Source organism: Phoxinus phoxinus (assembly GCF_949152265.1).
Source record: "Phoxinus phoxinus genome assembly, chromosome: 23".
NCBI classification, from domain to species: domain Eukaryota; kingdom Metazoa; phylum Chordata; class Actinopteri; order Cypriniformes; family Leuciscidae; genus Phoxinus; species Phoxinus phoxinus.
Window position 1 is genome coordinate 11,943,680 of NC_136898.1, and position 20,139 is coordinate 11,963,818.

The window sequence follows — 20,139 nt, forward strand, 5'->3', positions numbered from 1 at the left end:
AAGTTATGATTAATGTCCTGCACCAGGGTTACATTTAGATAAATATACCCATTTGTTTAATCTTGGATGGGTAAAAGATATAGAATATAATTGATTCACTAGCTTCAAACATAGGTTTCTTGGAATTCTAACTTTTTTTTTTAGCAGCAAACCTGTTGCAAGTCCTCTATCCCTCTCTTGGTTCAGTGATGTTTCAAACTCTTGTTTCATTAAAATTTGGGAAATTTAGATTTAATTATTTTTTTAATTGAATTTGAAAGTGCATGAGAGTACATAAGGGTGTGTTCACACTTGGCATGTTTGATTTGATTAAAATGAACCCTGGTGCGATTGCTCTGTTAGTGCGGTTAATTTGAACGTGCGTGAACGCTGCCACCCGAACCAAACAAGCGGACCAACACAGCTGAAAAGATGGGTCTCGGTCCGCTTCCAATGAACTCGGTGCGGTTCGAATGATATTTGAACGCAACACGGACTAAACACATGTAAACAAACCAAAAACAGACAGTTGAGACCCTAAAAAGGACAGAATGCTCACTCATATTGTTTTTATTTTTTTTTCTCGTCATAGTTGCGATGTTGCCCATCATTGTTCAGTACATGCATCAGAACCGCATCTCCTCGCAGCAGATCTTCGTTTGTGTGTGTGACGGAGTAATTCCTGATGCTTTTTGACACCTTTACACTTTTTATAAGCTCTTCACATGTTCTCAGCTGGTCAACATAGCATCATATGTAGGCTACACGCATACAATGAGTGCATTTAGCCCAACACACAGCATTGTTTTGGATGTTCGGTAAGTTCAGTCACGAATATACGTAACAAAAGCCGAACCAATCAGGTTGTGAGTCAGTTTTCTATGAGCGAGGGATGGAGAACTATTCAATTATTAAACAATTTTTCAGTTGCAACTTCCGGTTCACGTGGACTTTAAAAATGCCAATGTGAACTCTACGTGGGCGAGGACAAAAAAATAAGTTTTTTTTGGTCCCGACCAAGCGAACCTAACTACAAGTGTAAATACACCCTAAGATAGGAAGGTTGGAGAATCCATGCAAACGTAAAACGCATACAAGAAGAGTAACAACTTTTATTATAATATCCCTTTTAAAATGTCCATTTTAATTTGATCATGTTGCCTGAACTGAAAACAAAGCATTCACTTTTCTGAATATTTACAACAGAGAGGCAGAAACATAGTTAATCATAAAATCGGTTTACTCAAACTAAAATCAAATAATACATGATCAGATGTCTACGAGATTTATAATTATTATTACACTGTATTATTATACAAGTCTGATTGTTTAATCAGTAGATTTATTAATCTAAACAAACACCTTACATTGCTATTGTAAACTTAGCCATAGACATTTTCTGTACAAAAAAATTACATATTGCGGGATGAGCCAAAATGATTTTGTTGTAAGCAACAGTTTGCTACTAAACCATTCCTTTAATTGTAATGTTAATATATATTTACATTCTCATAACCATGAATTATAGTATTATCCATATATTGGATGATTGTTTTTTTAATGACACAATCTTTCCTATTTGAATGAATTTTTTACATGATTTTTATTCTCATTTAATAATGTAAGCTCCTGTAATCTCTGTTTTATTGCACTTTATCAAGCTGTCACTCAATAAGAGGGGCTATTGCCACTTAGACTGAACACATTAGTGCATATAGTGACCGGTCATAAAGGGAGAACTGCTGTCCTGCAAGACATGATTGGTTTCATACAAATGGCCTGAGTTAAAATTTTCCCTACTGTAGCTTTATTGAGCTTTACAGTGATTAGTTTGTCCATACAGAAAAAGAATCAACATTCCCATTAATTAAACTGTCATCATTTACTCACCTTTATGTTGTTCCAAACCCGTAAAGGTTTTTCTGTGTAACACAAAAAGAGATGAATGTCATATCATGAATTTCTTGGTAATGTATGCTTTCATTGTATGGAATAGAGCAACATGAACATCCTCAAAATGTTTCCTTTTGTGTGCTCACTGGGAAAAAAATTATGGTTTTGCTAAATTAATGAATTTAATGATTCATGATTTTGAATCATGATTTTGTGAACTATCATTTACTGTAATTTAATCAGCAAACAAAAAAATATGCTAGCATTTACAGAATTTTATTTTCTTTCATTTTTGTTTTGTTTTAATTTTGCTTTCTACATAACCAATCATTATATTAATTGCAGTGATTTTATTCTAGTGACAGTTATAGTTATAATCATTGCCGCAAAGTGACAAATCTGCATAGTTTTGTGATACATTTTGGTAAAACCTTTTAAAATAAGGTCCCATTACTAGTTAATGCATTAATGAACTATGAGCAATACGTGTGATACAGTATTTATTATTTTTTATGAACATTAGTTAATAAAAGTATAAATGTTCATTGTTAGCTCAGGTCCATTAAATAATATTAACATACAATTCTGATTTTAATAATATGTTAGTACATGTTGAAGTTAACATTAACTGCTTTAGAAGTATTTTTCATTGCTAGTTCATCTTAACTAGTGGAGTTAATGTTAACAGATGGAACATTATTCATACTTTTAAGAATAGTTTGTCATTTTATATATATATATATAATCATATAATCATTTTTAGATTAATAGCATTTAATTTAATTTTGTATTTTGCTGATGATTTAAAGTTTTTTTTGTATGATACTATTTTTCTCAAACAGTATAAATGGGTATTTTTACATGGAAATGTATAGGTGCCTTTAAAATACTGATGAAAACATCTGGGTTAAATGAGATGTGACATTTACACCCACTAATAACGGAGTTCTCAATTGACAATGTTGAATGAACGTGCAAGACCTCGTCTAGTGTCAGCATTTGTTCAGTCCTATTACTGAATAAACAGCAAGAGGGCAGCAGACACCAGCTATGGACGCCCTTACAGAAGATGTCTGCTGTTAATGCAATGTCTAGAAACAGTGTACTCCCAAATTCAGATCCATTCTGGATCCTTCCTGTGTGCAGTTTAAAGTGTAACATGATAATTGAGGCGCAACGAGTTGGGAAACAATCTAGCTAGAAGTGAGCTGGTATGTTATGTTTCATGGTGATGTGTGACTGGGTGTTTGTGTGTGTGTTCCTCTTCCTGTTTGTGTGCATGCAGCGACCGTGTGTTAGATGTGTGCTCTGGTCCTATTGGAGAGGAGAGAGTTAGTGTACGTGAAGGTCACATGTACAGTAGAGCTGCACCGGTGCTGCAGATGCAGAAGAACAGTGCTGAGATAGACAGGGAACCCTGTGTCCGCTCTCCATCAGCGAACACTGCGCCGCACTGCACTCGACAGCATGCCGTTTTGTTTTTTTTAACTAACAATGCACACTGGAAAACACAAATCCACAGTGTTTTGAGGATCTTTATCCAGAGCTATTGATGCTTAGGTTCTCCCCACTTGATTTTACGGCCCTATCAAAAATACATTATTGTAGCCTTGGCTTCTCTTATAGTTTTATGACGGCCGTCAAATTATATTTACAGTCTGTTGCTGCCATTCTGTCTCCTCAATTTTTTTCTTTATCTTGTTGTAACCAATTACACATTTCACCTATAAATTAACTACCAGACAATGTAATTATCAGTGTGTCATGGCCTCCTCTGTCCTATAGTCTATTACATGATGTTAAAGAGTATTAAGGGCCGTGTTTGACCTCTGACCTTTGCCCTCATCAGGGTCAGCAGCAGTATGAAGGGTGGAGGTGGAGGGAAAGAACCTCCGGTGGAGGGAGAGATCAGCGGAAAGCGGCCCAAACGCAAGTGTCTGCAGTGGCACCCGCTGCTGGCCAAGAAAGCTCCAGACTTCTCTGAGGAAGAGGAGGAGGAAGATGAAGAAGAGCTGGAAAAGGTGAATGATTGCTCAAACTGGATTCACTTCAGTGCATTAACCCTGCCATTAGTGTGTGTGTGTTTTTCAATACAGCAGTTGCTCTTTAAAGACATCTGTGAAGTCTGTAAATACAACATGACAATTAAATGAGAGTTTTGTGTCTTTTAGTTCATGTGTCTTAGTTTTGAGGTCATCTGGTGTACTTCTAAACATTGACAAAATTTGATTTTAGGCAATTTAAATGTTTAAATTCATTGTAAAAAAAAAACATGTTTGGGACTTTTTTTAAAAATGTTTTTGAAAGAAGTCTCTTATGTTCACCAAGGCTGCATTTATTTAATCAAAAATATAATAAAAAGTGTAAGATTGTGAAATATTGTTACAATTTAAAATAACTGTTTTCTATTTGAATATAGATGGCAAAGCTGAATTTTCAGCATCATTACTCCAGTCTTCAGTGTCACATGATCCTTCAGAAATCATTCTAATATGATGACTTGATCCTCAAGAAACATCTATTATCATCAGCGTTGAAAACAGTTGTGCTGCTTAATATTTTTGTGGAAACCATTATTTTTTTCAGGATTCTTTAAATATTTCAAAAAGGACATAATTTATTTGGACTAAAAATCTCTTGTAAATTATGAATGTCTTTGCAGTCGCTTTTGGTCAGTTTAATGCTTCTTTGAAGAATAGAAGTATGTCTTTAAAAAAGATCTTACTGAACCCAAACTTTTGAATGAAAATTGAGAGCTAAATAGACTCTTTACAATGACGATAATCAATAGCAATAGCTTGTAGCAAATCATGGTTCATTAGAAATTTTAGCTGGGTTAAACAAAGGCTATTAAAAATAGACATGCCATTTCCATCCAATCTGTTTCAGTTTCAGAATGCATCATACAGCAAAAAAACAAAGCATATTCATATTGTCTTTCATGTTGCATCATTGTGGAATCATTGGACTGTCAGGCTCAGTCAGATCTGTAGGATATACCACCATTGTGTAGTTTTGCAACACTAACTGTAATTTTGGCAGTTTCCATCCGTCTCTGTTAGAAAGTTTGCATATTTAATGAAAGAAAAATGCTCTCTTGACATTGTTTTAATTTATAATACCCGTAAAACAGCAGTAACAACAAAAGTATGTCTATTTGGAATGATGGGCATGTGTCATGTGCCAAAAGGAAGGACAAAATTCTAACTACCTTGGGTAGTTTCCTTGTTATTCAAATTCTGTTAGCAAACTCTGGTGGTTCATGAGGGAACTATTTTTTTAATGAAATCTGAGAGTTTTCTGTCACTCAATAGATTGCTACGGACCTACCACTTTGACGTTTCAAAAAGTTCATAAAAAGATTGTAAAACTAATCTATATGAATTGAATGGGTTAGTCAACATTTTCTGAAGAGACTCGATTGCTTTATATGATGAACAGATGAAATTTTGGCTTTTAGTCACATATAAAAATGTATCAATGCGCACATCAGTTTGGTAAACGGAAGCTGAAGCATGCTTGCTTGACGTGCGAGATCCATTGAGTTTTTTTCTGTTTATGTTCCCTTATCAATGTTTATAAGTGAATAAAAGCGCCAAAGTGGTAGTTGCGTAGACTGTCACTGGAGGAACAGAAATCTCTTAAGGTTTCATTTAAAAATATGTTCATTTGTGTTCCCGGAGATGACTGAAAATCTTTCGCTTTGGAAAAGCGAGTAAGTGATGACAGAATTTTCATTTTTGGCTGAACTAACCCTTTAATATCGGTCTCTGGTGAAATATTGGTTGTTAAACTTGGTGTAGCGTTCTCCACTGTTGCTGTTGAAATTAACCTGGTCCTTGAATGTCTCTTTCCACTTTTTCTCCACTTTTCGCCCCAGGAGCCGGTGTTATGTACAGAGAGCGTAGCTCAGGAAGGAGTGTGTGGTGGGATAGAAGATGACAATGAAGAATACTCCTCCGAGCAGCGGGCCCGCCGGCCCATGAATGCCTTTCTGCTGTTCTGCAAACGGCACCGCTCGCTGGTCCGACAGGAGCATCCGCGACTAGACAACCGGGGGGCCACTAAGATCTTGGCAGACTGGTGGGCCGTACTGGACCCCAAAGAAAAACAGAAATACACCGACATGGCTAAGGAGGTAAAAAGGAGGCAGACCACACACAATAAGTCCCTTGTTTGTTTGTTTTTGTAGTACCTTGTAACCAATCACCTACGTGCTGGCGGGCTTTAGCATATCATTAACTATGACCGCTCCGAAGCAGTGAAGTCTCAAGAGAAGCCAGGTTATCCCGCTTTATTTTTCTGTCGGGTAGATTTAGCAATATAGCGGGTGTATGATGTTTATTACGATGTTATGATGAACTATGTACCTTTCTCCACTGATGTTCTAAATTGTTCAAAGTGTTTCTGAGGATACTGAGGCAGCGGTCAGACTCTGGGAACATGGTTTATGTAACATTATAAACACACTATTAGCTGTTTGATAACATTGTCAAGCAAAGGGCTTATTTTAATAACCGTTATGTGTCCGACGTTGTAAAGAGCGACACCATTGTGCAGCGTTTACCTCAGTAAGTTGACCAAGTAAAAGTAATGACCAAGGGTGTGGAGTTAAATTCAAGTTATTTTGAGGCATGTAGAATTTTTTTTCACAGTAATTTTTTTTAAAATAAGCAACGATCAAAGATGAGTTTTAAGGGATAAAATTGTTAACTACAGGGGGACTTTAATCAATGATCTAACATAAAATTACCTTGAAAAGGTGCTCGTTTTTGAAAGCCGCTTGAAAAGCTGTTAGTTTTTAACTCATTAAAGTATAAAAAAAATATATAAAACATATGAACAGGCTTATCTGTTGTTAGAAAGGATGAGAAAAATCACAAAGGCTGATGTTAGTCTTAAGTTAACACGTTTAAATCTATTATTTGATAATGTTTTTGATAATTATGTTCTTTCTTACACAGTACAAGGATGCGTTCATGAAAGCTAACCCCGGTTACAAATGGTGTCCTGCCACCAACAAGCCGGTAAAGAGTCCTTCTCACTCTGTGAGTAACTCCCGCAAGAAGGTCTGGTCTCTTCCTTCCAACCCTAATAAGGATCCTTCAGTTGCCAAAAAACAGGCCAAAACTGACAGCACACCCCAGCTCAACTTCGCCATGGCTGGTAGGAACAATACGAGCACCTGAATATGTACACGCATGCACTACTGTTCAAAATGTTGGGGTTGGTAAAAAAATTTAATTCTGTTTTTAAAATAAGTCTTTATTATTACAATTTAAAGTAACAATTTTCTTTTCTTCTTCTACTATTTTTTAAAAAGTAACTTATTCCTGTGATGGCAAAGCTGAATTTTCAGCATAATTACTCCAGTCCTCAGTGTCACATGATCCTTCAGAAATCATTTTAATTTGCCGATTTGGTGCTCAAGAAACATTTATTATTATTATCAATGTTTAAAACAGCTGAGCTACTTAAAAAAAAATTGTGGAAACCATGATAATTTTTTCAGGATTCTTTGATGACTAGAAAGTTTAAAAGAACAGCATTTATTTAAAATGGAAATCTTTTGTAACATAATAAATGTCTGATCAATTTAATGCATCTTCGCTAAATAAGTTGTAATTGCTTACAAAAATCATATGAAACCCCTAATTTTTTAACAGTAGTGTACGTATTCCTTCACTTCATTTCATGTAAATTGGTTTAACTGTATTGTCAAACATTTCTTAATGTCTTTTTAATGCTGTGTTTATAGATCCCAATAAGATGGGGGGCCTAAGCATGCTGCTGTTAGCCGGGGAGCACGCGCTGACCGCCAGAGAGGTACAGCAACATCATTTTAATACATATGAAAATAACCTCTCAGGATAAAGTACCACATTTGAGTTCATTTGCAGATCAGAACAGCATCCGAAAAACACAAATACACCACAATAATAACATTTAGAAAAGATTACGGTGTAATTGCACATGGTAATATACAGATTAGTAGTAGGAGCACAGTGTAACCACAGTCGAGTTAAATGAGGTTTTAAAACCAGGAACACAAAGAGGGCTCAAGATGAGAATAACAGTTATTAGTCTAGATCTATGTCCTCATATCTTGATGTGATTGAGACAAATCTGCATCATTCTGTACTCACGGCAGACCTCTGATATAATGAGCACATGATCAGTGCGCACGTAAATAGATTGTGACAGGCCCATCTCCACGGATACAGCAGCCGAAGCGGCCTGTGACTAAACAGACTGGGATGACTGTTTTGGGCCCCAAACTGGGTTTGTGTGCCATTAGGAGGTGGATAGACTTCATAAATTGTAGAGCTTTGAGGCGTTCGAGACGTCAGGCTAATGTGTGTGTGTGTGTGTGTGTGATTCAGGGATGCGAGCTGTTTGTGTGTGTTCCTCAGACTCTCACCCCTGTTAATCCTCTGTAAATTCCATTTTGCTGCCACTAAGTGATCCTAATTGCCTTCGGCGCAGTGCATTTGTCACTGAACAGGGCCACTGGAGGTTAATACAAAACAAAAGGCAGCGCCCCTCCATGTTTTGCAGACAAATACATCAAATGTTTTAGTCCTTTTTAAGGGACAGGGCTGAATCTTTTCTACCTGTTGTCTGTCTGTAATGTTTGACCAGGAATTGTCTTCTGAGTCTCTCTGTTGTCAAACACAATCTCACACACGGGTTGATCCAAAGTGACTGTGCCTGGCATTAGTGCACTGCAAGTCGTTCCAAGTGAAAAGTCACTGCTAAATTAAGAGTAACACCATGTCGACGTTGCTTTGTGATGACGGGCGTCTCATTTTCTTTCTTTTTTTTTGCGCTGCAAAGCTACACCTGCTACTTTATTTTCCCAGTTTGCCTAAGATCATAAAGTAATGCTATGTCTGTGAATTAGGGTTGGGATATGTATATCTATTAATTTAACACACCATCTTTCAAGAGCAAGCGGTTTGCGAATCCTGCATTGAAGCAGTCGTCAGTAAAATAGGGAAGGGAACACAGCAAAAGTTTAGGATTATATTGCTGTGGTATCGTGGTAAAGGTTAATTTTAACCACATATTCTTCACATGCTTGTCTTTGGGCTGTGGAAAAAAACTGTCTTTACCTTCACACTGTAGAGCACAGTGTCTTCTCGACATGATGCTGTCCAGTCTCCACAGGGAATCAGCTGCAGTGTTTGGGCTTTCAAGTTTTCCCTGGTGGCTGCGCGCGCAATAAGGCAATATGCTAATGTTTCGGCTTGACGTCACGACGAAACTGCTTATGACTCGTTTGAAAACAGATTAATTTCATTGACTCAGAGTCAACTCTTACTTTTATATGACAATAACTTTATAACTTTATATATGGTGCACTTTCAGTTTTAAAACTTTGCAGGACGTTTTCATTCACTTAGAGCTATGTTACAAACTACATGAAAGGTCATTTTCAAAAATCCATAATAGGGGCCCTTTAATATATTTATTTATTTAATGTACAATGTATTGTTTCATATATTTTAAATATATGATATTAAAATGTTATATATTAAATATAATTGAAAACCGTATAATTATAATAATCTTTATTTAAAATACTTTAAAATAATTTTTAAATCACATTGAATCCAAAGTATACATAATTATTTACCTGTTTTACTGTGCTGATGTCCACAGTAGTTTCTGAGGTGACATGCAGCATGTTTCCAGTGTAGACACCTCAAGCTTCCTGTTTAGACAATGTAATTGACGGGTATTTTTTATTTTATTGAATCTACCCGTGGCTTTTCCATCAAGCTGTCAACAGAGGGAGGTGTTGAGTTGTAAATGTCAGTGGTAATTTCAAACAGGATGTTGATTCAAGATTGTTTACATCTATGACTTTGTTCTGCTTTACTGATTTCATGTTTTTTCTTTTCTTCATGCTTTCATTTTAGATTTCTTCCAGCTCTTCCCAGACTGGATGCACAGATGTTGCTAAGCACACTGGGAAATCAGCCCTTTTCCAGCTGGCTGAGGTGAGACCACCTGAAGACTTTTCAGTTCTTAACAAAAGACCCTTAAAAACCTCCTTAGCAGTGAGACGTCTTCAGACATGGATGGTTGGCTGTGTGCGTATAAATGACTTGCTTTATGATCTGAAAGCATTTTGTTGACACTCTTTACTTTTTCTCATTAGATTTCTTCCAGTCCAGTGCAGCCTGCTAGAGGAAGTAAGAACGCTGAGGACACAAGCTCTCTCACACACGTAGAGGTGAGGGACAGTCAAGTATAGTTTTGGACACCTTAAGTTTAACAAGTGTTACAGTAATGTGGAAGGTTTTGGTTGTCTTGTGAGGTTAAAAATGATATCCCAGCACTCATTTGGTTTGCTTTAATGTCCTTCTTAGGCCTCTGGACCATCCCAGCCAAGCTCTCCAGACCTGCCCAAGAGTTGTGTTAAATCACCCCTGTTTCAGCTGGCTGAGGTACAGTTATAATAAAATCTCTCCTAGAAACTCCATTTCCAACCCCCTGCTGTCCATCCCACCTTGAATGTCATGTGGCCCATCTTACATGTTAGAGCTGGAGCCAAGCCTGTTCCATCAACCTTATTCTTTAAGCTTCAATAAGTAGTTTTTTTTGCTGCTAGGGGTCACTAACCTCTTACAATAACAAAGGCCTATAGGCTCATAGGGTCAGTTTATTTGACGAATTAAACTTGTGAGGTAGCAGCGCTGTTTCACTGATCATATTCTAACATTTCATCATGTTGAGCTATATAGCATTGATTCGTTTTATGTACATTTGCTCACCTGCCTAATAAAGTAGATGCAAGGGCGGCCTCTCGGTCAAGTCAAAGTTTGTCGCGGACGTGGAGCTTTCGGCATCTCGAAAACGCCTCGCCTATATTAATCATCGTTTTATTTCTCCTTTTGTCCCAAAGTCTACTTGCCATGGTCCATAATGTTTGAAAGACACAACAACAGTTGTCCACGTCTGTCGCCATGTTTACTATGGCAGTACAAGCGGAAACCAGGGATAGCGCAGGTATTACGTCATTGACTGGCGACAAGTTACAAGTTACACTATTTATAATTGTGAATTTCTCTGAATTTAGAAATTCTTGGAAACATTTAGGATAATGTAAGCACACAATTGAAAGAAATATATTACTCTGTGGAAGTGGTTTGGATATTTTGATACAAAATTCTTACATATTGTACCTTTAAATGCTTTTTGGGGTGTTCACATTGACTGCAATTTATTTTGGCAACAAAAGTAAAAAAATAATGAAGTCAATTATTTGCTGAATTTATACAGAACATTTAATTGAGGTACGTTAAGAAAAAAAGATCTAAACAAGAATAGAATTTTCCTTCAAACTCTACTTTATAAATCATATGTAAAATATTTTCTAATAATTTAGTTTCGTTATCATACTTCATTATACCGGAAATCAAAGCTAAAAACCTTCTGTCTTTTTACCCTACAACTGTCTTTAGTTGTTTGTTTGGTTTCAATTACTAAGCAAATATTCTGCAGTCAATGACCAAAGCAAAAACCCTTAGTAACTCATAGAGTGCCAAAAAATGTCTCACTTCTGCGTTTGCTGGTGTATTACCTGCCAGAACACCAACTTCCCTTCATCCAGGCAGCCATTTTGATACTCCAGTTGCGGATTTTGTTTTCAGCACTTCTCATCATCATCATCATCGTTAACTGGAAAGAGCTGATCAGAGTCAGCTGATTTTGTTTGGTTGGAAGAATTTGAGAAGTTTGCACTTAAACAGTGGCTCAAACTGTGACAGCATGTGACACGTGAGGGTGGTTGTATTAGGAAGTGTTGTAGTAATTAAAATAAAGCTGAAATAAAATAAAATGTAATACATTTTAGATGAAAAGCTTAAAATACTTAAAAGGGGATCGTAAATGTTGACTTGGCAATTCACTCATAAGTTGAATTACTAAAAAATAGAAAAAATAAATAAATTGAAGGCTATAATTATAGAAATGATAAAAATAATAAACTATTATTAAAATATTACAAATAAAACAAGAAATATAAAAAATAAAGCAGCAAAATGTAAATACAACTATATTTGCATATGCATAATGGTAAAATAACACTGCTATTGGGCAGTGAACATTAATTTAAGTTTTTGAATGAATATTTCCTCTTGAAAAAGAAGAATTTCTTGAAAAATTCCATGCATTGAATAAGGGTCTCAACAAGTCATGTAGGAACCAGCGTATCATAGAGATGGGGATCTTTTGACTTTGGCCAGTAAGCATCTAACAACCACAATACCCTAGAAACACCCTGGCAACCACCCTGAACACTGTAACACCATGGCGGCGAGTTTTGCATGTTCAAGCACCTCTCACGTTTTCTTTAAAACATGTAACAATTTTTTAAAATGTGTTTTACTTAAATGCCATTACAGCATTTTGTAGGGGTGTAACAATACATGTATTCATCCCAAACTGTCACATTTCGGTGCATACAGTCAGACAAAGAATACAGTCAGTCACAGGCAATCCACACCCCAATCCAGAAGGGGGCGTGCGGTAAGGCAACACTCTTTGCTAACCGCCATAACAGGATAAAGAGCAGAAGAAGAGACAACCTATGCACTAACCCAAAACAAGAGTTTAGATGAAAAGCAAGAGCTTGATGAAAGAGTTTCCATTCGTGTTTTGTGATGCGCTCCACTAACTTAATAAAAAACTAAACCGTTTTTATTGTGTGTACACAAATAAAAATAGACCCTTTTCAGTTTAGAATGATGTCTTGCTCTTATCTGTATGAGCATAAATGACAGAGTAAGTTGTTTCCGCTGTTCTAATGAGACTAAATCCTTTGGCATTGTGCCGATTTGTGCAGTGGAAGTCGAGTGATGAAATGCGCGTCCTGGAAATGGGAAGCCTCAGGTCCCGCTTTCCTCGTGGAAAGCCGAAGCAGGCTCTTTTTCTACTTCTCGCTCATCTTTCCGCGATTTCCTGATAGAGCGTAATATTGAAATTTGTGCATCCGCCATTGTCACCGCATGTTAAAGGAGAACTCCGGTCAATTTTAACATTGAGCTATTTTTTTTGTAAATTTGGAGTGCTGTCAATACAGAGAACAACGACAACAACATTGTCGTGTTCACACGCGTGATCATAGGTAACTAAACCTATGCGCGTGAACTCGACAATCGACTACTTTGGACTTCGACCGAAAACAGGAAGTAAATACAGGTATTTGCGCTGGCTGAAATAACATAATTTTTATTAATATCTTTCACATCTACTGCAGTCAGATTCACTCGTGTTCACTCTGAAGGAATCACTCACATGGCTGGGCACTTGTATGACACATCAAGGTTGTTAAGAGGTTAAAAGCAGGTTTAAAACTTGCCCCATTGAAGTCAACAGGGTGCAAATTTTAAAAAGAGGATAACACAGTGTAGGCAACTCCGATTTTTGTTGTTGTTCTCTGTATTGACAGCACTCCAAATTTACAAAAAAATTAGCTCAATGTTAAAATTGACCGGAGTTCTCCTTTAATGAACTACGCTCAAAGAAAAAATTAAGTTTTATTTTTCATTATTTTGTACTTCTAGTACACAAGAGATGCTTTTCAGTTTTGTAGCTGATTGTAACCAGATATCTTTTTTGTTTTTTATCAGCCCTACAAAAAAAATATGATTAGTGGATTTTGTTTACTGCTTAATAGACTAAAGGACCGACTGTACCAACTATCTCAGGGGGGACTAAATGTCGCTAGGTGAAACAAACTGTGCACTACCGTCTGTTTAAAATAAAAAAATAAACCTAGCTTTGGGGATTTGTTGCTTTTTCCCGTTGTACCAAACTCATATCAAACCGTGACCCTAAAACTGAGGTACGTACCAAACCATGACGTCTGTTTGCTGTTACACCCCTAGCATTGTGATTTTACCCAGAATCCTCCTTAATATATGAGCAGTTTAATTTTTTCCCTAAACAAACTCCATATGTCTATGTATATTCCTCTCTGTTGGTGAATAATGCTCTTGTTATGGGTCTTCTTAATATGCATGTTTGGTTTGTCTCTGTAGCAGATCTCCTCCAGTAGGTCTCAGTCAGCATCTGAGGGGAGGCAGTGCGGCCAGTCGGCTCTTTTCCAGCTCGCTGAGGTACATCACTAGCCCATAATCACTGCCCCGGGTTACACAGATACAAGACGGGGGATGATTCTTATGCTACATACAGTATTTGATGTTATAGTGCAGAATTAAAGCTCAGTGAGGCAGTGGCTGGTGTTGACCGGTTGGCATGGACTATGGCAGGCAATGTTATGTAATAAATCCTTGGACAGTTTTGATGCCTATGCTGCCACCTGGTGGGTGTTTATATATTTAAGTCAACGTGAAAGTAAAATTGACCCTATTATTTACTTAATACATGTTCCTACTCCTACTTGGCTTTAGAAAAAAAAAATGAATAACATTTATACCTCAATATAATATAAATAAAAATAATATCATATTTATTTTTAAATGGTGTTTTTTTATAATATATAAAAATGTTTGATTTATTTAATTTACAAATAATTTATTTTAATATACTTCTTTTTTTTAAGCAAGATTTTTTAACATTCTACAAATTGAACACTTAGAAGTGTGCTGAAAATGATTTTCTATAAGATATTAATTGGACTAATTAGGCTTAACCTAACCCAGTAAGCACCCTAGCAACTGCATCCAATCCATTTTATTAAAATGTTCTAAAATAATTTGAAACAACTTGACTAATAACAGATATTAATTAATTTGTATACTTTTCCTTTAATAAATGTATAGTTATTTTATAAAAAATATATATTTAATTTATTTTATTTTCTAAATTAAAATGATTTAGATTTTAAATCTATATTATTTATAGATTTATAATAATAATAATAAAATTATAATATAAAATAACTTTAAACATGGTACTGAAAGATAATAAGGTATTTAAACTCCTTTTCATCAAATAGTTTTTAATACAAGTGTTAAATTTTGTTTAATACAAAATTGTCATTTTTAATTTACATTTTTCTATTTTAAAATAAACAATACACCAGTTGAACACTTGTATTAAAAACTATTTGATGAAAATGAGTTTAAATACCTTATTATCTTTCAGTACCATGTTTAAAGTACCACGATTAAAGTTATTTTATATTATAATTGTATTATTATTATTATTATAAAGCAGGTACAAATTATACTATTTGAGCAAGTATAAAAAATAAGATGTATTTGCTGAAAATTAGTTTTATATCTTATGTTTAAAATACTGAATAGGAATTTAATTTGTGATAATGTAGAAACTACTTTTCATCATGCAGAAATGACTAATAGATCAGATTAAATGCCCTACATTTTTTTCCCAATTTAATAAGCTAAGTTTCACTTAACAGCATGGCACATTATGAGTAAAATGAGGAACGGCCTTCAGGCAGCTGATATGTTGCATGATATCTAATAGCCTGCAAGACATGTGATTTTTATTGCAAATCTCCATAACCTGATGTCCTTTTTTGTTCATATAGATGTGTTTGGCCTCTGAGGCTGAGAAGATAGAAGCTCGGTCCTCCCAGCCCTCTGGTGGTTCCTCCTCTCTCTGTGCTCAGCACAGCTCAATTAGCACAGCCATCCCAGACCACGAAGAGCAGCGGGACGCTCCAGAACTTCCTCTCACCACATCTTCATCCTCTACCTCCGGCTCCACCTCATCCTCCCCTACTGACGCCATCCCATCTGACATCAGCCCTTGTAAGACGCAGAAGAAGAAGAAAAAGAAGAAAGAAAATAAAGAGTCTGACGAAAATCCTCCATCGCCCAAAAAGGCGAAGAAGCGCCAGTCGTCTGAGTCGGACCTGGACAGCGTAATGTTCACCATTGAAGCGGTCGCAAAAGGTACTTGGGGCTCAGAAGAGACACCCAAGAAGAAAGCTCGTCCCTCAGAGTGTGAAAGCAGCCCCTCTATGGACCAATCTCCATCTGTGAAAAAGAAAAAGTCTAAACCGAAAAAACAGCTCAAGTTAAAAGACGACGCCACAGAAGAAGAGGAAGAAGGGGACGAAGAGGCTAATAAGCCACAGGATGTAGAGATGAAAACCGAGGAAGCTCCTTTGACCCCTAAAGCGGAGTGTGAGAATGAACCAGACTTGGAGGTGGAGCCCCCCATTGGCGTGGAGGACATGGAACCACACTGCTCTCCTCTGCAGCCAACAGAACTGGAGGAGAAAGACACAGACACCAAACCACCTCAAACCACACAGGAAGATAAAGACCTGGAGGTTAAGCCAGAGAATTGTGGGTCCAGGAAGTCTGAGCGAAGCTGCAAAGGAGCGCTTTATAAGACTCTGGTGTCCGAAGGGATGCTCACATCACTGAGAGCAAATGTAGACAGAGGTAACGTACTCACACACTCCTCCCACAGGTTATTTTCCTGTTAGTTGATTTTGTCATGCTGACTGGATTTGAAACTCATTTCCCACTAGTTCCAGCTGATCATATGAAGAAAAACATACTTCCTTAAAAACATATTTATCGCCCTCATGCTATTCTGCAGAAATGGCAACACTAAAAAAAGGTCTTTAAATGGTGCTTTCCGAGGCTGAAGTACCTTTTTTTTTTTTTAAATGTGTTCAATTTATCTCATACTGAATATAATTTAGAATTTTCACTTAATATGATTCAGTTGGCCATTATCTCATGATTCATATTTAAACTAAAAACATTTGATTTGACTGAATGAAAAATTGTCTTTTTTTTAGGGAAAAGAGGTTCCATGCGAGGCAGTGTGTCTGATCACGAGGGCGGCTGGAATGATGAAAGCTGGGGATTTTCTCAAGCTGCCACCAGCAACCCAAAAAAGCTCAAGAAGTCCAAGTCTAAAGAGGAAACCGCCCCGGGGTGAGCTGTAATTCCTCCCATCACAGCACTGAATCTGCATGGAAATAGTGATTATTCTCCTGCAGGAGTTTTTTTTGGGGGGCTACAACTTACAACTATTTTAATAATGGATTTTTTTTTTTTCCAGATGAATGGAAATACGTTAAGACATGCTTTTGTCGGCATTAAATAATGGCACAAATACCAGTCAACTGACTACCGTAAACCTTAGTGAATCACGTTGCTTGATTTATTTAAATACTCTCCTCTCATAAATGTTGCGTATGAAAAGGAAACTCTTACAAATGCATACGCAATAGGGTCAGTGGCAAAAATAACTGTCCACGCCATTTCACCGCTAATTTCTCACTGTATGTTTTTACTAAATCCTGACTTTTATAGCTTTTTAATGCCAAAAGAGGGTTTGTGTTGGCACAAGCTGTTAGTAAATTTGGCACAAAATAATTACTTTTTTATTTATTTTTATTATTATTATTATTATTTTTAATTTTACTGATTAGTTGCAGCCTTGTTCACCATTGACTATAGATTGATTGTCAATGATATTGGTTGAATCAGTACATTTGATGATGAGCTGCATTGAACTTTTTTTAATTATCTAAAAATGTTTGAAACATCTCAAAAGATGTCATTTTTCTGTGGATTAGGGTAGCTTGATAACTAGATAGTCTAAGGAATTTTGTACATTTCACTCAAATTTGCCATTCCATGATCATAGTATTCATAGTTTGTCAAAGTAAAAGTGTTTAAAAACATTTCATCGTGTTTCATTGTGCTTTGAATCCAGGTGAGCAGATTTTGCGCACAGATTGCTAATGTTTTACTGTGTATGAAACTCACAGACTAGGAAAGCTTGAGGAGGAGTTCGAGAAAAAGTTCAACAGCTTACCGCAGTACAGCCCCCTGACATTTGACAAAAAGAGTGTGGCTGTCACCAAGAAGAAAAAAAGCAGTACATCCAGCCTTCCTGAACCACCCAAACCTTGCAAGGGTGAGTGCACTGCATGCATGGAAACTAACTAATCCTCCTGGCCCACCACACTCATTTCCTCATTTGCTTACTTTATTAGGAAGTAGTCATCTCATGTTCAGAATGACATGACTTCCACCTAACATAGCATGCTGTGTTGTTTTTTTTTGTTTTGTTTTTTGTTTTCTGTTTTATTGCTTTTGAAATTAGGTTCATCTTCATCTCAGAAAAAGACCTTATTCCACAAGATAGTGAACAAGTACAAACACAGGAAGGAGAAATCCAGTGCCGCAGACAAAGGTGACAGCCATTAGAAACTGTTCTGAAATAGCTTAATTTTCTGTTCAGACAGCAAGAGTGTGTGCACGAGTGTTGGAAACTCAGCCTGCGTGGTTTTGGTTGTTGTTTGTCCGTGGTTTTGCCCAGTGTGTCAGTATTTCCTGCCGCATAGCAGGGAACAATGTCATATCTGGGTCACAGTATACTCTAGTTATCTTAAAGGGGCACACGAGTAACAGTTATGTGAATACTTTGATGTAGCCTGTTGTGGTGTAGTACAAGTGGCACAAGCTAAATGAAATGTAGTATCCTAAAGCACCAATTATTGTCAGGATGTCTGCATTAGGACTTCCAGGTCTTAGTCTTGACATATTTCATGTGTTCTTTTAGACATCGCCACACCTGACCCCATGGTTACAGAATCAAGTCCAGTGAAGTCGGGCAGTCCGTGTGTGTCTCCCTCTCCTGAACCCCAGAAGGTTCTGGACACACCTGTGGGCAGTCAGAAAAGGAAGGCCAGGAAGAGTAAAATCACACACTTGGTGCGCACGGCCGATGGCCGAGTGTCACCTGCAGAGGGTGAGCCGAACCACAGTTTCCTGTTACCGCCTTATTTATGATTTCTAAACTGATAACTCCTACAAGAAACACCCTGCACCAATTTTTTCCCATGTACACTACTGGTCAAAAATGTGTTTTGTTTCTTCTTCTTTTTTGCTCAGTGAGGCTGCATTTATTTGATCAAAAATATAATGCATCATAAAATATATGTAATTTTATAATATAACAATATTACTGTAAAATTTGATGTAAATTATTCCTGTGATGGCAATTACTCCAGTCTCCAGTGTCACATGATTCTTAACGATTCTAATATACTTATTTGGTGCTCAAGAAGCATTTCTTATTATTGTATTATTGTGCTGCATTTTTTCAGGGCTCTTTGAAGAATTGAAAGTTCAAAAGAACAGCATTTATTTGAAATATAAATATTTTGTAACATAAATGTCTTTATAGTCACTTATTATTGTTGTTGTATATGTGTATATATATATATATATACACACACAGTAGCCACTGATGCCATTGTAGAAATGTGCATGCTATTTGCAGATATATTTGTCACCTATGTATACCGCAACCAAAGGTGTCTGACAATAGAAGGTTACTAAGATAAAATGATCCACATCCTCTCAACATGGTGCAACAATGTTGAACAAAATAGCTTGTTCATGCCATTTCTATGACTGGATTCTTCATATCATGTGAGTGTGTATCACTGAAAACATACTTGAAATGTTAGTCTATGCTGTCCTGTCAACAGAAGAAGATTGGGGGGAGGGGGAGCATATTTGTATAAAAGTCTAAAATTCTTTTATTTTTTCTCTGTTGCAGCAGAAGACAAATCTAAGGATCAGACCAAGAATCAGGATGAAAAGCCATTCACTCAAGAGACATTATGCAATAGCGGGGTCTGCTACAATGACCCCAGATCAGCGGAAGTGGACGCGCCAGACACGTCCGGTGGCCTCCCGGCCTTCTTCAGCTTAGCTGCTCTCGCTGAGGTTGCAGCCATGGAGAATGTGCACAGGTAGATGGGACACCCTGCAAACTCATGGGCGTGATGTGTGTGTGTGTGTGTGTGTGTTGATAATAAAGCCTGCGTGTTTGTTCCAGAGCCCAGCGTGCTGTGAGCATCCCCACTGAAGGTCAAGTGAAGGACATGGCTCCTGTGCTGATTTCCTGCGCAGACCAGTGAGGCCTCAGCCTGGCTCGGGACGGGTTTAGTCCGGACTGGGCTTATGTACAGACATGCTGGGGCCTTATTCTTGACTCTCGGCCCCTGATGCCGAGGATTTAGAGCGAACAAGAGCGAGAGAGACTGGAAAGGGATGAGGGAAGCTTTGAGACGGATGAAGATGTTTTATCCCAGAAGCCTTCACCTTGCACCCAACCCCACTTTCCCTCCCTCCCTCTCACCCCCTCAGGGCCCTGGGGGAGCCAATTCTGGTCCCTACGCCTGTTTCCTCTGGTGGCTCCGGACCAGTTACCTGATTTTTACAATCTGCAAGAAATGGCTACTATTTAAGGTCAAGTTTTGCCTACAAAAAGTGCATT

The 20,139-nt window shown here is 37.2% G+C and overlaps 1 protein-coding gene across 5 annotated transcripts in view; it reads left to right on the plus strand.

The window, feature by feature from the left end:
* bbx (BBX high mobility group box domain containing) overlaps positions 1-19,909 on the plus strand; it is a 28,838-nt gene extending 8,929 nt beyond the window's left edge. For 2 of the 5 annotated variants that reach the window (XM_079600765.1, XM_079600764.1), the window contains 15 exons: positions 3,722-3,893; positions 5,753-6,010; positions 6,837-7,038; positions 7,631-7,698; positions 9,798-9,878; positions 10,040-10,114; positions 10,251-10,328; positions 13,926-14,003; positions 15,404-16,268; positions 16,634-16,772; positions 17,615-17,763; positions 17,953-18,042; positions 18,412-18,600; positions 19,417-19,612; positions 19,699-19,909. In XM_079600765.1, the coding sequence (XP_079456891.1) occupies positions 3,735-3,893; positions 5,753-6,010; positions 6,837-7,038; positions 7,631-7,698; positions 9,798-9,878; positions 10,040-10,114; positions 10,251-10,328; positions 13,926-14,003; positions 15,404-16,268; positions 16,634-16,772; positions 17,615-17,763; positions 17,953-18,042; positions 18,412-18,600; positions 19,417-19,612; positions 19,699-19,780 (2,709 nt within the window). In that variant the 5' untranslated portion in view covers positions 3,722-3,734 and the 3' untranslated portion in view covers positions 19,781-19,909. The remainder of the gene's footprint in view (positions 1-3,721; positions 3,894-5,752; positions 6,011-6,836; positions 7,039-7,630; positions 7,699-9,797; positions 9,879-10,039; positions 10,115-10,250; positions 10,329-13,925; positions 14,004-15,403; positions 16,269-16,633; positions 16,773-17,614; positions 17,764-17,952; positions 18,043-18,411; positions 18,601-19,416; positions 19,613-19,698) is intronic. The other 3 variants (XM_079600766.1, XM_079600767.1, XM_079600768.1) reach the window with 3 other exon arrangements.
* The last annotated feature ends 230 nt before the right edge of the window (positions 19,910-20,139 follow it).